This window comes from Cariama cristata, unplaced genomic scaffold (genome assembly GCF_000690535.1).
Source record: "Cariama cristata isolate BGI_N322 unplaced genomic scaffold, ASM69053v1 scaffold22765, whole genome shotgun sequence".
NCBI classification, from domain to species: Eukaryota; Metazoa; Chordata; class Aves; order Cariamiformes; family Cariamidae; genus Cariama; species Cariama cristata.
This window is the reverse complement of record NW_009619523.1, coordinates 17,218-39,499: the sequence shown is the minus strand read 5'-3', so window position 1 is coordinate 39,499 and position 22,282 is coordinate 17,218. Positions and strand designations below refer to the sequence as shown.

Sequence of the window (22,282 nt, the reverse complement as noted above, 5' to 3'; positions counted from 1 at the left end):
CCCGGTGCCTCGCTGGCGCCATCACAGCGCTCTGGGACCCGGCTGGGTCCCCACCACGGCCCGGCCATGCACTGCTCCTGCGCGCTGGCCTTTGCCGCCTCTCCAGCCCGGCATCAGGGTAAAGGGGAAAAAAAGACCTTTGCTGCTTGGCTAAAATTATTTTTTGGCTGCTTTCACAGATCAAAACACAAGGAGCCGACTCAGCAGCAGCTTTACTTGAGTGTCTTTTCTGAACCCAGATACCAGCTGACAGGATAGGAGGTCTCAGATAGTCCACTGAAACTTCTTAACAGCATCATATCGAGTTATATAAAGTATTTTCTTCCCATCTACTTTTCACTGTCTGCTTCTTGGCAGGACAATAACCTGCCTTGGACTCTCTTAGATTTTAAGAATGTAAAAGAGGAGGTTAAATAGCTCACCATTAATAAATCTTAAGGGTCCCCAAATACAGGGATTATGTGAACAGTAAGGTATAGATTTTACTTAATACTCAGTTAAATGAATGTACACTCCCACTTTTCCTATACAAAATGTCTTTTCCTAGCATCTTACACCACTTTCCTGCGATTTTGACCTGCAACCCTCCCACCACAGCATATGACCTGCATTTGGCGTGCCCTCTGGCTGAGAACCAGCACACGTTCTCCACCCTGCAGACCCTGCACACAGGTGTGGTGAACCAGACTGAGCACAGCTCAGGAAGGATGAGCAAGAACAGGCTTTGTGTGGTTAAGGTCCAGAAGACAGACCAAGGCAGGTCAGAAAAGTCTCTGAATCAAAACAGAAGCTGTAAAGTCAATGATTTTGCCACAGTTGAATTTTACTAAAAGCCCCCCAAACCAGTAGCTGGAAGCACTATTTTGACCAACTGAGAGACCAAGATTTTGTAGGAGGGAACTCAAGGACTGTGCATATCCCTCATTTAGAAAGGGATATAGCAGGCAGATTACGCAGGAAAATCACAGAATGCAGTCAGTATTTTTTTTTCTCCTAATAATAGAAAAAGCAATGATAACAGCAGGTGTGCCACATTTGCTTCTAGCAAAACCAAGGAGAAATGGTCTGAAGGTGTATAGAACAGAGAAACACATAGAAGAATGATCATGAAAAGAATGAAGTGCATAGATTTTGAAAGGAAGAAGAACAAAGCAGTGACAGCAGACAAGAATGCAAACTTCAGAAATTTCTTTCAAATCTCTTAGGAAATTAATGTGAGGGAATACACAGTTTTGAGGATTCAGCAGTTCCTTAATGAAATTATTTCTTTAAGGGAAAAAGTATAAACTATACAATGCAGAGGAAGGATGGAAAGTAAATTTAAGAACCTCAGGAAAAGTACAAATTCTTCAATGGCCTCAAATACAAGAAAGCAGCATACAGAAATTAGGTCCATTTTTTCAGGATGTGCATCTAAAGCAGATCATGAAGACAAAGGGGCACAAAATCATTACTGAAAATTACTCAACAAACCTTGTAAAGACCAAAGGATTTAATGTTTCTTTTGTTCAATCTGACGTGATCAAGATAGCTAGTGTAACAAATGGAGTATTACCTCAAGCTGGATTAAGGAAAGATCAGTTTTTAGGATACTTGAATCAGTTATTTTTTTTCTTTATCTGGTAAATATTTTCAACTTGGATGAAAAATTATCTTTGAGGGTTTAGAGAAGTGAGTGAAGCAATCTCCAGTTAATTAGTGATTATCTATGTAGGAACTTGGAGAAAACAAATGGGTTTCCAGGAGACGGATAGCTTGGCTATTTTTCTGAATTTATATAGGAGTACAGGGAGGGCAGAATACAAGCTATATAATTAAGCTGTCTAATCAATAATTATCTGAGAAATCATCAAAAATAAGCACTCAAAAGAAACTGAGCAGCTAGACATGAATTTACAATTAAGAACAAGGGTTTCACACAATCGTATTTCCTTTAACAAAAAGGAAACAGACTGTGTGGAGAACTGGATGAAGGTGGCTGAAGTTCCAGATGCCTTCTAGTATTAATAAGGCTTCTGACAGTTCCCCATGTAAATGAGGGAAACTTAACTAGATGAAATTTTAATGTGGTGGATGCAAGGTTTGTTGGAAACGGCTATCAATTGTTCAAACAGCAATGCTGTGCTTAGTAGGGTGTCACAAAAGGCTTCCCAGGGCCAATGTTGCCCATCAGTTTCATTGGTGACCCAGATAACATATGATAAACTTTATTAATATTAGCAGATTACATTGAGTAAGAGAAGCTACAAGAAAACTTGAAAATAATTGCAATTCAGATTCAAACAGAAGATCATAGAAAATCTTGGGTAGCGAGAGAATGAAGTTCAATAATGACACATGCAGGAAAGCTACCATATTGGGAACAAGCAGGTAGGATACCTCTGTTATACTGGATAACAAGATGAATGCAAGTTGACATCTCCTGAGACTGAGAAATCAAGTATTATAATGGGATGTATGAAGAGGACTTGATTCCATAAGACTTATCAACCAATCCTTCCTCTAATTGGCACAGCATCCCAAGCAGGACCTCCCTGTGTCCAGCTTGAGGCACTTCAAGACAGCTTCAGACCAAAAGAAGAAAGCAAAGAGCCAGAATGATGAACGGTGCAGAAAATAAAATATACAAAGCAAGGCTTACTGAACAGGCTGGGATTGTCTTAGATATAGAAAACAAGACTGAGAAGGGAGATACAAGTGTTTTCTTTGCTTATAGTGAAAAGGCCAAGTAGTATTTGCCAAGTAGTATTAACAAAAATTAGTCTAGTCTCATTTCTTGACCTATGCATAGAAGGTCATGTGGAATTCAGTTCATATTTTATGAACATTCAGCATTTGTCCAGGTGTGTCCCTAATGGAAAGTATTAACTTGAATCAAGCTGTAAATGGAGAATGACTTAGTTAAATCAAAATTGTGCATGGATAACCTAAGGTCACTTTCATTCTGAATCCATACAGGGACTAAGTGTAGCTTAACTATTTAAGTCAATACAAATTTATTTCCTAGACATGACTTGTAGTGACCACATATTCAAAATCCACACTTCTTCACTGTTCAAAACAAATTAATATATTACTCTGAAGGGAGAAAAGAATGGCTTAAAGAAGTCATTTAAAGTTACCAAGATACAAACATTGCATATTGTCAGTGCAAAATAAAAGGCTAATCTGTTACAGGTGAATCGTGAATTTCATTAAAAGTGTGTCTTTCTCTTATCCTTTTTTTCATCACGTATGCAAGCAGATGTGCACCATGACACAAATAAGCACTTCCAGGATACATGCTGTTTGCTTTTGACTTAATAGTAGCTTCAAAGAAACTAGGACACATTCTCATTATACTAGACTAGGTCCTAGTTCTGTACACAGTACAACTGCAGTTGTGTTTGACTCTTCTGCTACCAAAACAAACCTTTTCTCAGTTTTACAGGGCACACAAATGACTAGAAACTGCAAACAATCCCTTCCTATACTGTTTTTCTCAAGTCTCTCTAAAATAAATGCTAGCTAACCTTTGAAAACTAGTGTAACAGAGGGGAAAATATGGCTGAGGTGGGGTACAGACTCAGTAATATCTGAGCTTTGCCCTTTTGTAGCAACAGTCATTGGAATATACAAGATAGTTGATAAGTATCATCTGGAAAGTCTGGTCTCCCTTACTTTCCCTGGCAGACTTCCTGGAGATTTCATGATACACTGACTTCTCTCATCTAAGGGGAGTGCTGAATATAAAAGATCAACATTCATTCTTTCTCCAGAGTCTTCATCAGATAAGCGTGTTATACTCCCAAATATGAAGGTCACCTTTCATATTACTGACACTTTGAAAACCTACAACAATGTAAAGAAAAACATATAAACCAAGGTAAGACAGTTGAGACACTCCAAGATCTTCGGCAAACATTGTAAAGCTTCATTTTCATTATTAAATATATACCTCAAATATAATCAAATGCTTCTAACTTTATTTCTCTCAATTACACAGTTTAACACTTAGCATAAACTGTTTATCTGTGTTTTGTTTTAGGAATACACATATGTATTGGAAAATATTTATATGCCCAATGTAGCATTTCTGGTAAAACTTCCTATGGCCACCTAGTGGCCTAAATGCAACTGACCCATTAAAAATATTTAGGATTACATGAAGATCCTCCTCATCTAAAAATAAAACAAAAAGTACAAGTTTCATAGCTTTTGCATATATTTAAGATATAAATATTAATTTGTTTGCACAGTACATCCTTTAACATAATCTGAGAAATCAAATGGGGGAGGGTGCGAATTTTATGTGAGAAAAACTAATAAAGCAAAATTAAAGTGGCCCTTAAGTAAAAAAAACTGAGGGAGCAAAATATGAATCGAACCAATGATATGAATGCATGAGTAGGTAAATAAACAGTTTGCACTATGGTTGCAAGTGTTATTAAATCTGTGAGAAAAAAAAGGAAAAGGGTACCATTAAAGAAGAAAAAAAAGAAAGCTAAATGCTTGCATAGTATGAAATGTTATGGAAATTCACCTGTTGTCCCCATTTTCAATAACTTAAATGAATAGCACTTAAAACATCACACAGATTAAAGACATCTGTATATATTTCAAATTTCAATATTAATGCCAAAAATACATAGCATGATTTTACATAGGATTTATGCTACATTAGAACACTAAAGACAAACATCACTTGAGTATTAAATGAAACATTAAATATTAAATAACTGAAAATAAAATAAAAAGTGTAAACACTAAACTAACTTGGGAATTTGCTATTGCAACACATCCAATGAAGTGGTTTTAAACAGTACAAAAAGATTAGATTTAAGTATGTTTCCAGTCTACTTGGAATACACAAAGCTCATTCCAGAAACCTTTTAAAAACTGGTCCAGGATCACATAAGAACCTTCTCTCTCTTGAGCGCTATTTTCATTCCTTTACGGACTTAACTTTATACTGTCATCTCTACCATTCTTCGCTTGTAAGGAGTAATCAACAATAAAACGAATACTTTAGTTTGCCATTGTTTGCTAGCATCTTGGTGAAAACTGAGGATTTGTTGGAGATTCAGTGTAAGATTTGAGTTCATATGCAGCGCCGCTATCAACTTCCATGGATTTCCGAGAGAATAGGAGCCTTACATCTCTGTGGAGGTAGATCTTTCCAGATTTAGAACTCTGGAACCTGAAAAGATACAAATATCTGTATTAGCTAATACAAAAGATTAATCTTTAAATATTACTGAATAAATTGCATTACTTTAAGAGATTAAGGCCAAAAAACATTTGAACATACAAAATTAGTCAGTTAAAATCAAAGAAGAAAGAATAACCTAGCATTTTCAATCTACTTTATTTCCTTCAGCATTTAAAGGTTCTGTTCCTAATCACCAATGTAGTGCAAAGCTTTGAAAGTGGCATCGAATATTTGAAATTCACACTGTGATTACGTATGTCAAAGATTAAAGTTCTCAGCAATCTAGAAAGGCAAAAAGTGCTCTTCAGTGAGCACTCCTGAAAATGCCCAAAGGGTGCCCTAAGCACACACAAAAGGGAAGGTTCAAATATCAACAAACGCATATATACATATCAAATATACATTTCAGTGCTAGCTATCGTACAGACAGATTTCATTGCTCTCTTTATGAATGTACCAGCAAGAAGTTTACTGCTGCTTTATACCACATGCCAAATTTAGGTCCAACTCAAGAAGCAGTAGGTACGAGGACGTCTGCAGGCAGACAGAAAAAAGTTTTTTGCACAGAATACAGAGCTATTTCAAAGAGACTATAGTTCACTGGCCCAATCGGCAAAGTAAACAGTGGCCAATTCCTGGGCCCATTTATCTTTTATGCTGCAGTTAAACAGCCTAATTCAGGTCCTCCAAACCTGCCAGGAATGTGCCAGTTCCACTTTCCCTGAGATTTAACAACTATATCTAAGGAGTCGAGATCTGCATTTCAGAGAACTGTATTCTATAGTCTTCATCTGGTAGAACTCATTAATTTCCTTCCCTTGACCAGGAGAGCCTAAGGAGCGTTCCTTATGGCAACTGAACTTAACTTCACTATCACTATGCAACAGTAAGGGAGAAAAGCCATTGCTACTCTACAGAAAAGCTATTACTGTTGTAATGACAAAATGATACATCACAAATGCTGAGAGCAGTGCATCCTGTATTATCACCTGTATTACAATTTGCCCAGATTTTTAATAAGCATTTACCCATTGACGCCATTGACGCAAAAGTAGCATCTCTAGAATAAACCTAGCCATAATCAAACTGAAATTCTGAGAGGTAGGAGAAGGGCAGACAACTACAGAAGATCCATCAAGGTTTCATCATCTGGGGCAGGCAGGTTGTAGAAATGGATTCTGTGCCACCATTTCATTCAGATGAGTGATGCAGAATAGCCTGTAGTCATCCCCACAGCCATACAAAGAAAAATTCTGCTCTCCTACATACAGCTGTCAAGGGCATTAAATGAGGTGGGGTCCACCGGAATGCTCTTACTGGCTCCCACAGAGTTCCCATCCATCACTATTTATTTGCTTGGTGCTGTCAGTGTGAAAGTCCTTTACCTGGTATGCAAAGGGGAGAAGATTCTATCTTAAGAGAAGCCTCTGGAGGACAGCACAAGAAGGAAGAGCAAAAGAGGTGACGGACAAACTGAACACCACAAACAGTTAATTCAGCATGGAGCTCATAAAACCTTTCTAAAATGAAAAATTTTATTGAAAGATCTTTTGCAGCTGAAGTATGATTGAAATTAATTCACACAGAATAGATAGATCTAGTTATCAAAGCATCATCATAAACTAGAGCTCAATTCCTGTTTTACACATGGATCTATCAGAAAAGAATTAGCAAGGTCCATTTTTAAACTTCTCAAGCTTACTATTTTCTATGAGTGAGAATACTGCAAGACTCCCTTTGCCCAGTAAATAACGCTTTCCTGTTAACATGGATTTTCTGAGCATGACATTTCATAAAGATTGAAGGAGAATGAGTGGGAGACAGTAACAGAGTTCAGGGGATTCTTCTCATCTCTGCTTCCATCACCAATTTTTTCTTTGAGAAACGTTTGTCATAGTAATTGCGATTCAGAAATGTTGCTTTTCATACATGCAAATACATTGGAATAATCAAGGGTCAACCACTACATACACCCTTGCAGGGTGGTGACAGAACGGCCAGGATGGGACTGGCTCCAAAGCCATGGCACTTCCAGTAGTTTTGTGTAAAGGAATCAAGAAAAACACAACAGAGGTCTCTGACAGATGGTGTCCTAGGAACAGTAACAATACACAAATACAGGAAGGCTTAAACACACAAATATCAGATGAGCTAGAAAGTCTGGCAGAGGAAAGAAAGTGACAAACATTACTGAAGAAATGACAAACACAAGCACAACACCCCTATATATATTTTATAGGCCATCAAAATTCACAAAGAACAGAGTAAGCCACAGAAACAGGATATAGCAGGATGATCACAAAAACATATGTAGCAAGACATGTTTTGCTAGTGGAAAAGACTATACAACACAATCTAAAAAATCTGTAAGTAAAATCATTAGGGCAAGGCTACAAATTTCTGGATCAGGAAAAATGCTGAGAGATCAGAAAGATCAAAAAGCAACTAGTAAATCACTAATAGCAGGTATCTTCACCTTCCACCAATAAATGTAGCATATGTCCCATTAGGAAAATCCTTCTAAAAAAAAAGTTTCTCAACACCTTGAGGAATCACTACTTTTAGCAACCAGTTTCAAGCTCACCCTCCACCTAGCCTTCAGTAACAACCCCTGCACAGCTGTTAAGCAACAACAATTAAGCTCCATGCAATTGAAAGAGGCAATATGTCAGTAACTAAAGCTGTTGACCAAGCTTCAAAAACTTGAAAAATGCTGAGCTGTGGGCAGGTTAACTGTCTAATTGCCTTTTATACGGGTGCCAGAACGTGACCTAGAAACCAAGGGATAGTCGTCACCCTCACAACACTGGGCAGAAACAAGGCATGAGCAGAGCTGGACGCACAGCTCTTATGCTCACGTAGATTTAATTACAATGCAAAAATAATTGCTTCACATGCAACAAAAAATTATCCCCAAAACGTCTTCAAGAAATGACTTAAACTACAGGTGCAACTCTTGATTTTCTTATAGTGAATAAATATAGTGAATAAAGCTCTGCAGCCCGTGCAAGCTACATTTTGTATATTAATCCTGTAGCTGTGGGTACAAATACAGTCTAACGGCATATTGAACAGTATCTCAATTATACAAAACTGCATGCAGAAGCTGCCTCCACAATAATTCTGACACTTTAAAGGGTGTTGTAGAAAATCTGGCTGCCAATGTTAAGTTCCAGACCTATGCAAGCATTTTTGCTGAATTACCACTTGAAAAGAAGCTTTCATAATGTGAGTGCTGACAACTGTGATTAAGGTCTCACAAGCAGATGCGACCACAATGCAGCTTACTGGTGGTGACTTCATTTGGTTTTTTGAGCAAAATTTCAACATGTAAGCTTAAGATGTTTGTTTTCAACAACTACTGCAACTAAAACTGAAAGGCTGTTCTAAGCCAACTTCAGTAACAAAAAAAGAAAAATCTTAATAGTTTAAATTTTTTAGGCTGTATACAAGTTTTGAGTAAAATGGGTTTGAGGAAACATTGCTGCTTTTAAAAATGGAAGTTTTAAAACCAACTTACATCTGAATTAATATACTACTAAGACTTTTTAAGCTCTCCTAATTAAAATCCATCTTTAGTAAAGGTGGCTACTAAATTGACAACTGAGTCTTTTGTAAAAACCTGGAGTACTTTGTATAATAAACCACTAGACAGATCAACATAAACTACTGTAATATTTCAAGGAGTTTTGCAGTTCTTCCATTATGAGAAAGGACCCACTGTTTGGGTTCATCTCTGAAGCAAAAAACTTCTGGCATACCCTGCAGGTGTTCACTTTCCAAAGTAAGCAGCTAAGTATCGTAATAATCAGACAGTTTGTTTTTCTAGCCAGAAATGGATGCATTTCCAATTACACATTGAGTTGATCCCTACCAGAGGTCTGAAAGCTCAGCTAAATTGTACAGGTATTTCAAAACTGGAAGCATCAGAAGTGTGACATTTCTGTCTCTCAGCAGGTATCAGAAATAGGAAGCTCATGAAAGAAGACTTCTAGCTACAAATGACAACAGAGAAGAAAGCAGGTTTGCCTTCAAATAGAAGTAATTATTGGGTCTGTCTACATCAAATTTACAAACTACATTATAGCAGAAACTGAAAGGGGATGCAAGTCTACTACTACGCATCACGACTGTACGCCAGACCCAGTTGGCCATCGATTTTTGTCCACGGATTTTTGTCCACCTTTGCAGCTTATGCCTGTCCCCCGTTCCTCTGCATCAGTTAGATCAACATTTCAAGTGAATACAGCCTTTTATTCAGACTATACACTCTTTTTCAGAATTTACCCCAGAAGAAAATTTTTAGAAGTTGGTTAAGTTAGACATGGCCAGTTAGTGTGGCCTGAAAGGATGAATTTCAATTGAGGCTAAAATTCAGAATGAAAACACAGTTCAACAGCCTCATCATGATGCTATTTTCACACTCCAGTAAACCAACACACATTTTTTATGACTGTCAACTTTCATTTAATGGGAAAGCTTGGCACGGAATCACTGCCTTAGACAAAGTTGTGTTTCAAAAGTCTGCTGGGTAGAAATCAATGCCACTAAATAGGGGAAATAATATGTACCAGAAGTAATTCTACGACAGGTTAAAGAGAAAAGTAGAAGAGATTTGATTCTGTTCCGCTTGCTTGCTTCAGAATGTCAGCTGTCATTGGGTTTCCAAGTGCTGCAATGAAAGCACTGGGTCTGCATGTATGTGGTTTGTTTACTACAATAATGCAGGCAAAAGTCTGCAAACTGCAGAAGCACATAGTATATCCATCATTCCTCCTTTGTTTCAAACTGCAGCCTCCAGAACATCCCAAGAACAGCAGCACAGTATCTGGTTTCAAGGCCGTGCTTTGTAAATCATTTAAGGAAGATTGTGTGAATATTTTATAAAGTGAAAGACATTATCAGTGGTAGCACATCATGAAACAGATATTTACATTTTTACCACTAAACATTGTATTTTTAGGAGTAATTCAGAAGGCTTTTCACATTACAAGCTATTCTGGTGAAGAGGTATGTGTGTAGGACACTGGGCACCTTCTCTACATTGATCCAATGTTTTGGCTTTTGCCCATGTAACATCCACACTCGCTATTTCCTGTAACCTCAAAAAAAGTACAGTGATCCAGCCAGAACTAATCTCTCTTGCTAAGAAAAGAATTAAGCTTTACAAGGATATACAAAATACTTCAATGCCAAGAAAGAGCTTTGTGTTTTAACTTTTCTTCTCCCGAGCAGAATCCAAATTATTTATTAGCTCTTCTTCCTCTACTGTCTAGCTTAAAGACCAAGTTGAAAGCATTACTTTTTAAACTTAAGTCTGTAGTCAGAAAGGCTGGCTGGGAAAGGAATCATGAAAAAAATTTTGGCAGGTAGTTGTTTTTTGTGGTTTTGGTTTTGTTTGGTTGGTTTTGCATTTGTTTTTTGTTTGGATTTTTTTTTTTTTTAACTCGAAGGAGCTTACCTCAGATGTATGAGGTAGCGTAGTAGCCTTTCTTCAGTCTGTTGACTATTTTCTTTATTGACAGTTCTCTTGATTTCTCGTCTTACAGGAACAGAAAAAGTTCTTTGCCGTAGGAACGTTTGATGATTAGCTGGCATGTCTCTCAAGTCATAGATCACCACAAACATCTTCACCACAGTTTTGTTAGGATTAAATAAGGTCTGAAAAGACAAACAGTTCAATACTCTTTAGAGATGACAAATTAAACAAACACAACACAATAAAATAAAATAAAACCCACCACACACAAACTCCACCTGCCAAAACAGTCACCATCCTCTATGCACTTTGTTCCAATGCTGTACAGATACATTTATGTAAAAACATTGTGCAGTTTTTCTCAACACTTCAGCTACTAGCAATTCCCATTTTTAAATGTAATACTAAACACAACCTAATCTGAATGAAACACTAGTATGTGACTACTATTACTTTGCTAATCTGCATCCTCATTTTTGTTTATTTTTCCAGTCAGCTTTTTGTCTACACTCTTTTCTAGACACCATACGCTCACAGGGAGCACAGTGGTGGGTTCCGCTTTTAAACCTGAAATTACCAATGTGTTCCCCTGAACTGGGTTCTTAAAAGAAAGAGGTAGATTGTTGGTTCTAAGCAACGACTGTGACTTACTTTCTGGTTTTATTATAAAAAATAGGTGGTGTTAAAATGTTACAAAATTTAGATACAACTGAGTATTTAATCTTGATCCCTTTAGAAGGATTTCAGAATTTGGACTGTGGCCTAATTACTTCTCCATTACTTCAAAGCCACGGTATACCCAACCATTCTGAATTTTCAGTAACTGATTTTGTCTCTTCACAGCACAGATGGGTTCAAAGGTTGGAGTCTTTTTTGCCCCACAAACTATACACAGATTTCTACTTTGAATAACTACAGTACCTACAGAGATGCACATTTCCCCTGCTAGCTTCATGCTCATCTCCAATAACCTCATCTCCTCTGCATGACTTTTTTGATATTAGTGATTTCAAGGCACCCTTATCTGCTGAGTACATACCACTTGTATTGTTCCTGAAGGCGGTACCCGATAACCCCTTTTACCAAGGGACTCTAAAGTAATTACACCCTAGAAAAAAAAAGACACATATTCAGTTCACAGGGAGAGAGATAAACAAATAAAAATGTTCTATTCATGTAATTGTATTTACTTGAAAAATGATCACGAATGTATAAAAAACTAAAAATAGAGAAGGCATTGCTTTTAAGATGCAGTTAAAAATCAACACTAGGGGCCTTACAGATACTTTGGCAGATCATTAAACACTGTGCAGTAAGGGGTACATTCTCCTCTTGAAACAAGATCCAAGTTTCCACATCTTCAAACTAGCAGTCAGGGAGCTATGGTGAAATAGAGCTTTCTTTTCAAAACAGCTTGTAAGTTAAAACGGAAGATTTGTCTCCTGATATCCATTTTTATATCACCTAGAATCGCACCAGATCTCACAGAACTATTTTCTGCTTTTCAGAGGCACCAGATGCACTTAATCTTCCATTTTAATCCAAACTTTAGCAATGATGACATCTGCTTTTGTGCCAGCTGTGATCTACAGAGCATCGAGTGTCCCACACTTCGCTGTAACACTGCTGAGGCCACCCTGAGGGTACTGCCCAAGGGCACATGTTTGATTAACCTGCAGTGCACAACTGTTGTACCCCACTGCACTGGGCTTAACAAAAAAAAAAAACCAACACAACCCAAACGAACAAGAAAATACCCCAGAGCAGAGAAACTAGCTATAGAAACAGAAACAACGTTTCTGATGATGAAGGCACTATCCAAATGTATTAATCCTGCGAGACTCAGCCATAATAGCATGTTCAGAGCACATGGAAAAGCCTGAAACAGTGAAACTCAGCTAGGAAAATAAGCAATGCTACTTTAACCATTTGAGGAACATCAGAATCCCTTCACCTGGAAAATGAGGTGAAAGAATCTAGAAAGATAAAAGCAAAACAATAGCTACCTCTTTGCAGTGGTTAAGAGAAGACAAACAAGTTTAAACTCTTACTCAAACTTAACTTGTAAAGCCATTTCATTTTCTGAATACTTTAAAAACAGAAGTTCAGAAATATGGTAAGTGCTATGAAATTAAAATCTAAATTTTGGGATAATCAGATGTTCAATGCTTTACCTGCATGTTTAAACAGACTATTTATCATATTTTAGACAGGTATACACATATGAAAACCTCTAAAAATCAGATCTTTCACCCAGGTAACATTCAGGTTCCTTATCAGCCATTTAGAACAAATCTAGCTGTCTGATTCAATGCTAGCATACAAGGCATCTTTTGCCTTTTACAAGAAGGCACTTTTAGACATCCAAAAACCATGCTGTCATTGTAGAAAAGTGGAACAGAATTAGCACGCAGATCCTGAGAATACAAATATCGTGTCAGTGCAAACATCAGGAAATTACATAGCTTGTGAGAGTGTCATGGGTCATGCTAGCTCAAGACAATATTTGCTTTAAAAGAAAGGGCTGAATAACTTCTGAGTCTAAGGTCTCCATCAGCAATTGTACCTTGGCCTGCACCTAAGCCACTCTGGCAGAGTGGTTAGTTGCCCTGGGCAGCTGCTTGTTGGGACAACAAAATGTATCCCATTAAGTCCAGCTATTGCCTCACTGCCTATTTTAAGTTACATGGATAAAAAGAGATGGTGAGGGTTCATCATTTCAGTGTGGAGGGAGACAAATATGCTCAATATCCCAAGGTGAGAGCAGTTGGATGGTGGGGCAGAGCAGTGGGAGGAAAAGCCCTAGTTAGGGAAACTAAGAAGGGCCAGGAGAATTCCATGAGAAGCAGTTGAAAATAACCCAGGTCTCTGGAAATCCCCACTTCCTGAACCCTCTACTTACTGAGTTCTTGTTCTTCACCTCCACCTGTCAGCATTTATTTAAAATACATCCAACCACACACTTACCATGTAAGGAGAGGGTGCATTATCATCCGAAACGCTGTAGAATGACACTTCAACTGGCAGAGTCATGTGTGTGGGACAAAAGACTCCACTGGCTCCCACTTCCGCTGTGAAACCCTCCACGACACCGAGTGGGTCTAAGCGAAAATTCAGGACAGATTCCTGAAAATCAAAACATATACTACTTAGGTCGGGAACGCCTCAAATAAAATATAGCAAAACTAAGCAGCGAACAAGGAAACAAGTTTATGTAAGAACTTGGGTCTTTCGTAAGTTGACCTGCCAAAAATCAAAACTGAAGCAAAAATTATGATGAACAGCGGAACATTCAGCAAGATGATAGTGGTTTAAGAGAAAGCATCATCCAAATCCAGTCTTCATCCTACTGAAACTGGTGCAAAAGCCCACAGATAATTTTATTGCAGCAGGATCTGCGCATGATTTTCCTTGACATATACATCTGAAAAAAATAATAATCTAGAATTTGTAACTTCCCTCAACATATTCACTCTGTATTTCACAAATATGGAGTATGATACAACCGCTAATGCATGAGCTGTTAGTTGTCGATACTTGATATGCTACATGAAGTGAAAAGCTGGAGGCTACACTTCAAATACATTTTGTTTACTACACGGACTTAACACAGCTTTTGTAACATATCAAGTAGAATTTAAGAGTGAAAATGTAAATGCTTTTTTCTAGCTATATACATTATAAACATGAAAAATTACAGATTGTTAAATCTCATTTAAGACAACAGAACACCCCCTAACTTGACCATAGTGGGAAACAAAAATAAGTAACTCATTGTATCTGAATCTCTGAGACACAAGATGTCTGGGGCATGAAATATGTGCTTTACAGCTGGAAATTTAAACAAATTTTATTCATTTTAATTATGAACTTTCACATTGTAATCAGGCTGGAATTATTCACAGTAATACACTTTTAAAAGCAGTACAGAAAAATACTAAAAATACCACAAGAATTCTAGAAAATATGAAATACCTCAAAATTTCCCAGAAGGCTAAGACTTGTTACTGGTGGAGCACTAGAACTTAGAAATGGTTTCCCATTGGTCTCTGGATCACTGTCTCTGTTTATACATTGTTGTGGGCTATTAAAAAAAAAAAAAGACAGAATAAATATAAAAGATAAACACATCTGCTTTTGTCTTCTGGGTATAAACAGCTCTAGAAAGAATCATTTACTTACTGTATTACAAAATGCTGTCCTAAAGTAGTAACAGTTGAACATTGCCTGTTAATACTTTAGCAACATTTTCTAGTTAACTGAAAAAAATACTTTCAGAAGTTTTACATTACAAGGGATAAAGACAATAAAAATGTAGGTTCTTCGTTAACTCCATTAGCAGGAACCAAAGTATCAGATTATTTTCTCTTGTATGCAGATTTTTCATCTCATATCCTGAAGCTTCCAACATCAAACTACCATATTAAAAGCTGCTTTTGTTACATGTATTAATGTATAAGAGGTCATGGCTGGTCCCTTTCAAAAGTTAAGTTCCCTGAACAAGTTGAGGCAAAATGTTTAACCCGTTCAACACTAAGAACAAAACATAACACAAAAATAATACTGATTCGAAGAAGAATCAACAATTACTATCTTTTCTGTTTGAAAATTCAAGTGTATCTTACAGCATACCTACCCCTGCACAGGACAGAGTTTGTCCCAGCAGCAGCTCTCATACCATGGTTATGTCCCAGAGCCACACTAACCTGGAGACTCCTGGGGCAACTCGGTTGCCAAATCTTATTTCAAAACAAGAATTCTTTTGAAGGACATGCATTTTTTGTCTTGGCTAACATGCTTTGTTGTTTCATACTGGTATGTATATACATAATCTCCCCAAAAATTCTCAATGTTTCTGGTAAATAAAACATACCTTCTTGCAGACAGACATTTCAACTGCAGCAGAGATGAATCCAGATCAAAGCACCCAGACTGTGTTTTTCTTTGAGGAACCTCAAGAGGGAAAGAAGATACTAATTTGAAAACTGTACCGCTAGTAAGGACAATTTTGCCAAGTAAGTACAAGTTTGCCAAGAATTTTCATGACATTAGAAAATTATAAAAACAAAGCAGAAGAGAGTAACTCCTATAGATTCTAAACTTAGTGAAGAAAGTTCCATAATTATTAATGGCAAAACTGTAAATTCTGATTAACAGGAAGTACTTAAATAAAGACTCGTTCAAAAGGCTGATGTCTCTTTGGAACAGTACAGAACATTACTAACAAACAGGCTGTAACAAATTCCATCCCAGTTCCCTGAAAATATGACAGCCTTTACAAGCACTGAAGAATAAAACGTATCATGTGTTGATTACAGAACATCACTACTTCAGTAGTTTTAATTGGGACTGCCTTTTTCTTTAAAACTCCCAACAACCTACCAAGAACTGTAACACTTCCTCAATGTCTTTCTGTCTTATCACAGCAGCTTTGTATCACTTAGTCATTCAATGACATCTCTGATTGCTGAAGAATATATGGTACAAACTGTTCACAGAGACAAAAGCTTTGGAATAATAGGCAATCAGTTATTAATAACTCACACAAACACTCCTAAATGACAAAATATGTTAGCTTACATTTAAAACACTTATCTTCAAAATGCTTTCTTTTGTGCTCTAAAATAGCACTGAAGCATTTATTTTGCCATAGAATTTTCTAATGTCACCTTTTGTTGATTTTGATAGAATCTCAACAACTACCTCTCTAACATTTTCTTTTCCAGAATTATTGTTCAACTTCATTTGAGTGTTAACTCTCAAATTTTCACTTGCAAGAGTATTCACTCTGACACTGAAAGTAACCACACACACTTCACCTAGGTAATTTGTTGAATTTTCTACCAAACATAGATATTAAAAGAACAAAATACTTCCTTTCTCGTTTAAAAGATAAAGTTATAATTTCAACAATGACTTACAGGACTTGAAAGCAGAGGCAATCCAGTTCTGGGATGAAAAGCCTTGGTTGAAGTTCCATCCAAGGATCGAAAATTGTGTTTCCGCCATATATTTGTGTGTTTTAGAGACGGTGCTTTCTGTCAGCAAAACAAATTTACTCAAGATACCAATGAGATATTTCAATGGCCTATCATGGTAATACTTTGCTTGCTGTAACAGAGACGACTTCTGAACCAGGTGGATCTGCACCACACTAGCGTATTTTGAAATATTCAGTATAAACTCCCCTTGACTCAATCGACAATCACACAAACTGCTCACTAAAGATCACATATCATATTCAGACACTGGTATATTTATAAAAAGACAGGATGCCCAATTGCCTATGGAAATTGTTGTTCATAATGCTATTACCATGAGCAGAATAAGACAATGTTCTTCTCAATGTTAAACTTATAATTAAGAAGGTATGGGGAAGGCACTACCAGCCAAACATTACTTCAAACCAAGAAGACAATAGTAACATGCTGCTTCCTACAAAGTCAGATTTAAAATCCCTCTTCACATTGGTCCTTAGCAGATATAGGGTATGAGTTATCTGACTAAGGACAGCAATAGGAATTGGTCTTTATGTATTTACCTGTACATCTGGGTTCTTCAGCCGCTCACACTTAACTGCACCGTCTTCTGTAGATTTCTTCTGAGAAGTGCTTTGGAAATCGAAGCCTATTGGGTCTTCATTCTCATCATGTGCAGCTTTCGTTTTATCTTGTTTGGTTTTGGTTTTGAAACTATCATGGTCTTTATTTAAATAATTTTCAATACTAATAAGCTGAGTATTTTGCTCATAAATATTTGGGTTTTTTGAGTCTTTATCTAAACACTTGAGCTCATTTTTGTGCAAAGAGTCAGATACCTGCATCACGGTTGCTTTTTTTGTACCTTCAAGTATTCTGCATTTATCTATCTGTAGATTGTTAAAACTGTCCATGCCGTTGTTCTCATTAACAACTGTTCTTTCTTTAAGTTTATTTGTGCAAATCTGTTCATCAATGCTGCTGAAATTCAAACACTGTTTAATTCTATTGGTTATCTGGTCTTTTTGTGCATAACCAGAGTGTATCGTTTCCAATTTATCTGGCAATTCAGATGTATTTTCTTTAATACATGATGATGATGATGTGTGAATGCTATTAAATGCATGAGAACTTTTATTTGAAGTCTGATGAAATGCATTTCGGACAGTTTCACTGGGTTTTGCTAAAACCAGTTTTCTTCTTGCTTGGAGTTTCAGGGAAGCCTTCGATTCTCCATCAAACCTAGAAGGACTGATAGGAGTATCAGGTGTCTTCATCCTTGATTTACTGCTGTCTTCTAACAAAGAAAAATCAGATTTAGCAAAAGAAACAGAAGATGGTTCCTTGCCTTTCTTCAGCAAGTTTTCATCTTCGTATGTACTTCGGAAAATTTTTGAAGTAACTGGAGTAGTCTCATGCGCTCTGAATGGACGTCCAGTAACATGAGAAGTAGCTGGATCACAATGAATCAAGTGTTGGGCAATCCTTGCTATCACCTCCTGCCGCTCCTGGAGTAGAGAATCAATCAGGGGATTACTCTCTCCTGCCGACTGACGGCCACAGTGGTTCACTGGAACACGGCCATCAATCAGTGAGATCTCTGGTATTGCTCTAGTTTTGCCTTCACCACCATCTTCTCGTATTGCATTGTCTAAGTTGGCAAGAGAAACAGGGGAGGTTTCCTTGCCTTTCCTTGGCAAGTTTTCATCTTCATAAGTACTCCGAAAAGCTTTGGGTGTAACCGAGCTGTTTTCATGTATGTTGAATGGACGTCCAGCAACAACTGGTGAAGTAGCTGGATCACAGTGAATCAAGTGCTGAGCAATCCTTGCAATAACTTCTTGTCGTTCTTGAAGTAAAGAGCCAATCAAAGGATTGGTTTCTCCTGTGGGCTGATGAGAACAATGACTATTCGAAACCCGGGAATCAATTAGAGAAAAGGATTTAAAAGTTCTGACAGGTGTTTCATGAGATTGTGCCTTATTGTCTGCTGTAGTATTATAGCACTGAACTTTAGACTGCGATGCCCCAAAGTCAGACCCAAGTCCAGTAGATGGATAAAGTTTTAAATTTCTGATCGATGTAGTAAATTCAGGCATCTTTTTTCCATTAAGTAGGCCTTCAGGCGTCATTGTCCATGTCTGTTTCCCACAGAAGCGCTGCGGACTGCATTGCTGTGCCGCACTGGAATCACTGTGCTGATGTAACTTACGGTCTTGCATTTGCTTTTCGTAAAAGCTAAGGTTGGTGTGAATACTACAGGTCAAAACTGGGTAGTTCGATTGTCTGGGCAAGGACTGGACACTGACTTTCAAGGCCACATTGTGAGAAACATTAGGAACAGGAAAGACATGCTCAGTTGGTGTCTGGGAGAACGTCCATTGCAAGTCCACATCTGCAGCGCTCACCCTGAAACAATACAGCAGGGTGTTTATAGAAATAATTAAAGACTCTTCATGTTAGCTATCTACTTCATAACACAAATGTCTAAGAAAAAGCACTAGAGACACCAGCAATTGTTGTACTCTGCAAAGTATACACATCCTATACAACCACCAAAGTACTGGGCCAACAATGTGGCACCTTCTGAAAGCAAACCGGAAAACAGGAGGGAAGAATGGTTGTAAGACAAGCTGCAACAACCTGCGAACAGCAAATGAGTTTTTCTCCAACCCAGACATACCTGTACAGAATGTTCCGGGGAACAGCACCATGTGAAACACTCAGCCACGCGCTTAGCTGAGAGAAGAAAACAAAAGAGCGAACAGCCAATAAAAGGGTCTTCTCTTCAATAAATCGATCTCCGCTCCTAAAATGTGTTAAAAGAAACACATCATTGTTGGTAAGAACATATACTAGAACTAGGATGTTTTCAGATCTTCATTCTGAAAATAAAACACAGCTGAATCAAGCAAAACAATGAAACTCCTCCAACATTTTGAAGATTACAAAGCCCGATTTGTTTTTATCCACATAATAATTTTACAATTTAACATAACAAATAATGTATAAAAATAACCATTTTCAGCTAGGAGCATTTCATACTCTGCATTGCACAATGTGTACTGCAGAAAGTGTGAGTACAGGAAGACTAAGATTAAAAGATGCTTAGATTTCACTGGTGAATAGTGGTTTTCTTAGATAAGTTCTCATGGCAAAGAGCAAGTTCAAAACCACTAACAGATTACTTTAAGGATTTTAATATGACACGATTCTTGCAACTATCAGCTAATCCTAATATCTAACTTACTGTCGAGGAACTGGCTGCAAAATCCATCTTTCTAACAGCAATGCATCCTGTTTGATTGCAGGATCATTTAAATCATTCCCCTCGGTGGTGGGCCCTTCATCACTATAGCAACAGTCTGGAAGTAGCATCACTTCTACCATGATTGGAATATTGTTCTTCCACAGTAGCATAACCTCAGACCTGGTTCGCCTGGCTTGACGACACTGAGGGTAAGAAAAAATGTCAACATATGCAAGCCATAAAAATACTAGCCAGATTTAGATGTACTTTAAAAACATGTTCCAAAGTACTGGAAAAGGGTAAGGGTCAAATTCTGTAAACTAGGTTTCAGCAAATCACAGATAAGATTCCAGAGCTATTAAATGAAAAATAATTAACAAATCCTTTACGGTTGCTGTTTGAGTAACTTCTGTAGAAAATTAAAAGAGCTTATAAAAATACGTTTCTCCAACCACTATACTTCACTACCTTGTACTTCTCTCTCCACAAGTCATCCTCTAGGATAGACACACTCAAGCAGTATTTTTATAAATTCTGTGTCTTGGAGTGGGCTAACGTATGCACGAATAACAACTTAAATTCACACAGTACTTAGGAACTTTTACTTGAGTGACAGGATGCTCCAACCTTACTCTCAAACAGACTGGCTAGATTTGATGTGCTTGTGTTTTTTGGATCACTAACTTTTCAAGAATACCTGCAAAAGCAAAAAGTTAGGCAAGTCAGCCTACACTTTCTCAAAAAAAGAAAAAAAGCAGCAGACCGAGAATGCTAAGTATAGCAGTCTCCATTTGCATAATAAAGACTCAAATAGGTACTGCATTCAGGTAGTCATGCAGAATTTCATGTTCCAGGATAAAAGGCTTAATGATCTCTCATTTTAAGGACAGATCTATTATTAGTACAATACTGAATTACATACTTGTTTAAACGCACGACTGACAGAAAGCAATTGTTATTCATGCTTAACTGTGAATCTACCATGGGGTTCTTGGGTGACTTTAATCATGGAAGCAATGATGCACACCGCGACATTTAAAATGAAATGGGTACCACCGTACCTGAGCCAGTTTGTCACTGCATTCATGCTTAGTTGTTGGCAGCTGACTTGATTGTGCTGGTGGGCAATGAAAGCCCTCTGTTCTGCCCTTTACCGAATACTCGGGCGTTCGACCTTCGGTGATCAACAGGGCCAAGGAGACCAGGAACTCCTCAGCTTCATACTCAAAGTATTCATCCAAAGTATCTGTCATTTCAAAAAGATAAAAAATAATGACAACTGCTGTATAACAAACTTTCAACTGTCAGCTGACCTGGCAGTTTGTTTCAATTTATACTTGAAACAAGAGCTATGGGAAATGGATCTTTGTATCAGACTTGCTGCACTCCCTGTAAGGCCCAAGTTACTGTACCACCACAAAACAACTTTCCTCATCTCGTAACGTTGTCACTACAAGCAAGACAAAATCCGAAATACTATAAAGAAAGCTCCACATAGTAACTGGTCAATGCACCAGAATTCAGCGGGGCTGAGAAACAACTGTTTGTGTTGTAAACCACAGCTGGATCACAACTTCCCTAGAAGAAAAAAAAGTTTTCTGGGATCTAGTGAGAGAAGTCTCATGGCAGTATGACTTGGCATCATTAGTATCATGTAACAGACAGAACGAGAAGCCACAATATATCATAAAATACATTAAAAATTTAATAAGAAAAAAACAAGAAACATTTACTTCTATCAGAAAAAATGGGACACAATGTTCTTTAAGATTTTTATTAAGAGTCCCTCCTGCTGAGAGCAAGGCTTACTTGAGAGGTCCATTTTTAGTTACCATTAACACACAGGAAAGGTTCCCAAGGAACATACATTGTATGTATACAGAGTACTCATTGTTTTATACCATGGTCAGTCTAAACTTCTGCAAAGAATTATAACTCAACAAGTCTCCGTAGACAAACCAGCAGCTGGCATTGCTCTTCATGAATTACCCTGGCACACTTGATTCCTGCAGAGCTAGGATGCACCAGTCCCCTGATTTTATGGTGTTTTGTAGAGCACCCTTCTCCTCCTCCTCCCTCATCACGAGGATGTCACACATCATTCAAACAGACTGAAGTACAACCAGATCACATCATTCCCCTCTCTGCTTGGAAACGCTTAAGTTTCAAAATTATTTAGTTACTGAAGAGGTTACAGAAAAATCTATTTTCCAAGAAAGCTAAAATATATTCACTTCAAAGTCTATTTTAAGAGCAGCAAAGAAAAGCAGGTGGAGGCAAGGCTGCCAGAGGTCCTTTACCTTTATTTTTATGCTTTAGAGGAAAAAAAGCACATGACGCCTTCACAATTTTAACTTAAATGTCCTATGTCACCCACCAAAACA

At 37.6% G+C, this 22,282-nt stretch overlaps 1 protein-coding gene across 1 annotated transcript; it reads right to left on the bottom strand.

The window, feature by feature from the left end:
* Positions 1–3,943: 3,943 nt before the first annotated feature.
* On the bottom strand, positions 3,944–21,139 carry FAM214A (family with sequence similarity 214, member A). The gene is made up of 11 exons (XM_009701294.1): positions 20,960–21,139; positions 19,899–20,101; positions 19,332–19,457; positions 17,208–19,057; positions 16,592–16,701; positions 15,544–15,623; positions 14,646–14,754; positions 13,638–13,796; positions 11,710–11,778; positions 10,653–10,852; positions 3,944–5,179 (listed from the first exon to the last, which is right to left on the bottom strand). The coding sequence occupies exons 2-11, from the start codon at positions 20,066–20,068 to the stop codon at positions 5,026–5,028; spliced, it is 3,027 nt and encodes a 1,008-aa protein (XP_009699596.1). The 5' UTR covers positions 20,069–20,101; positions 20,960–21,139; the 3' UTR covers positions 3,944–5,025.
* Positions 21,140–22,282: the final 1,143 nt, after the last annotated feature.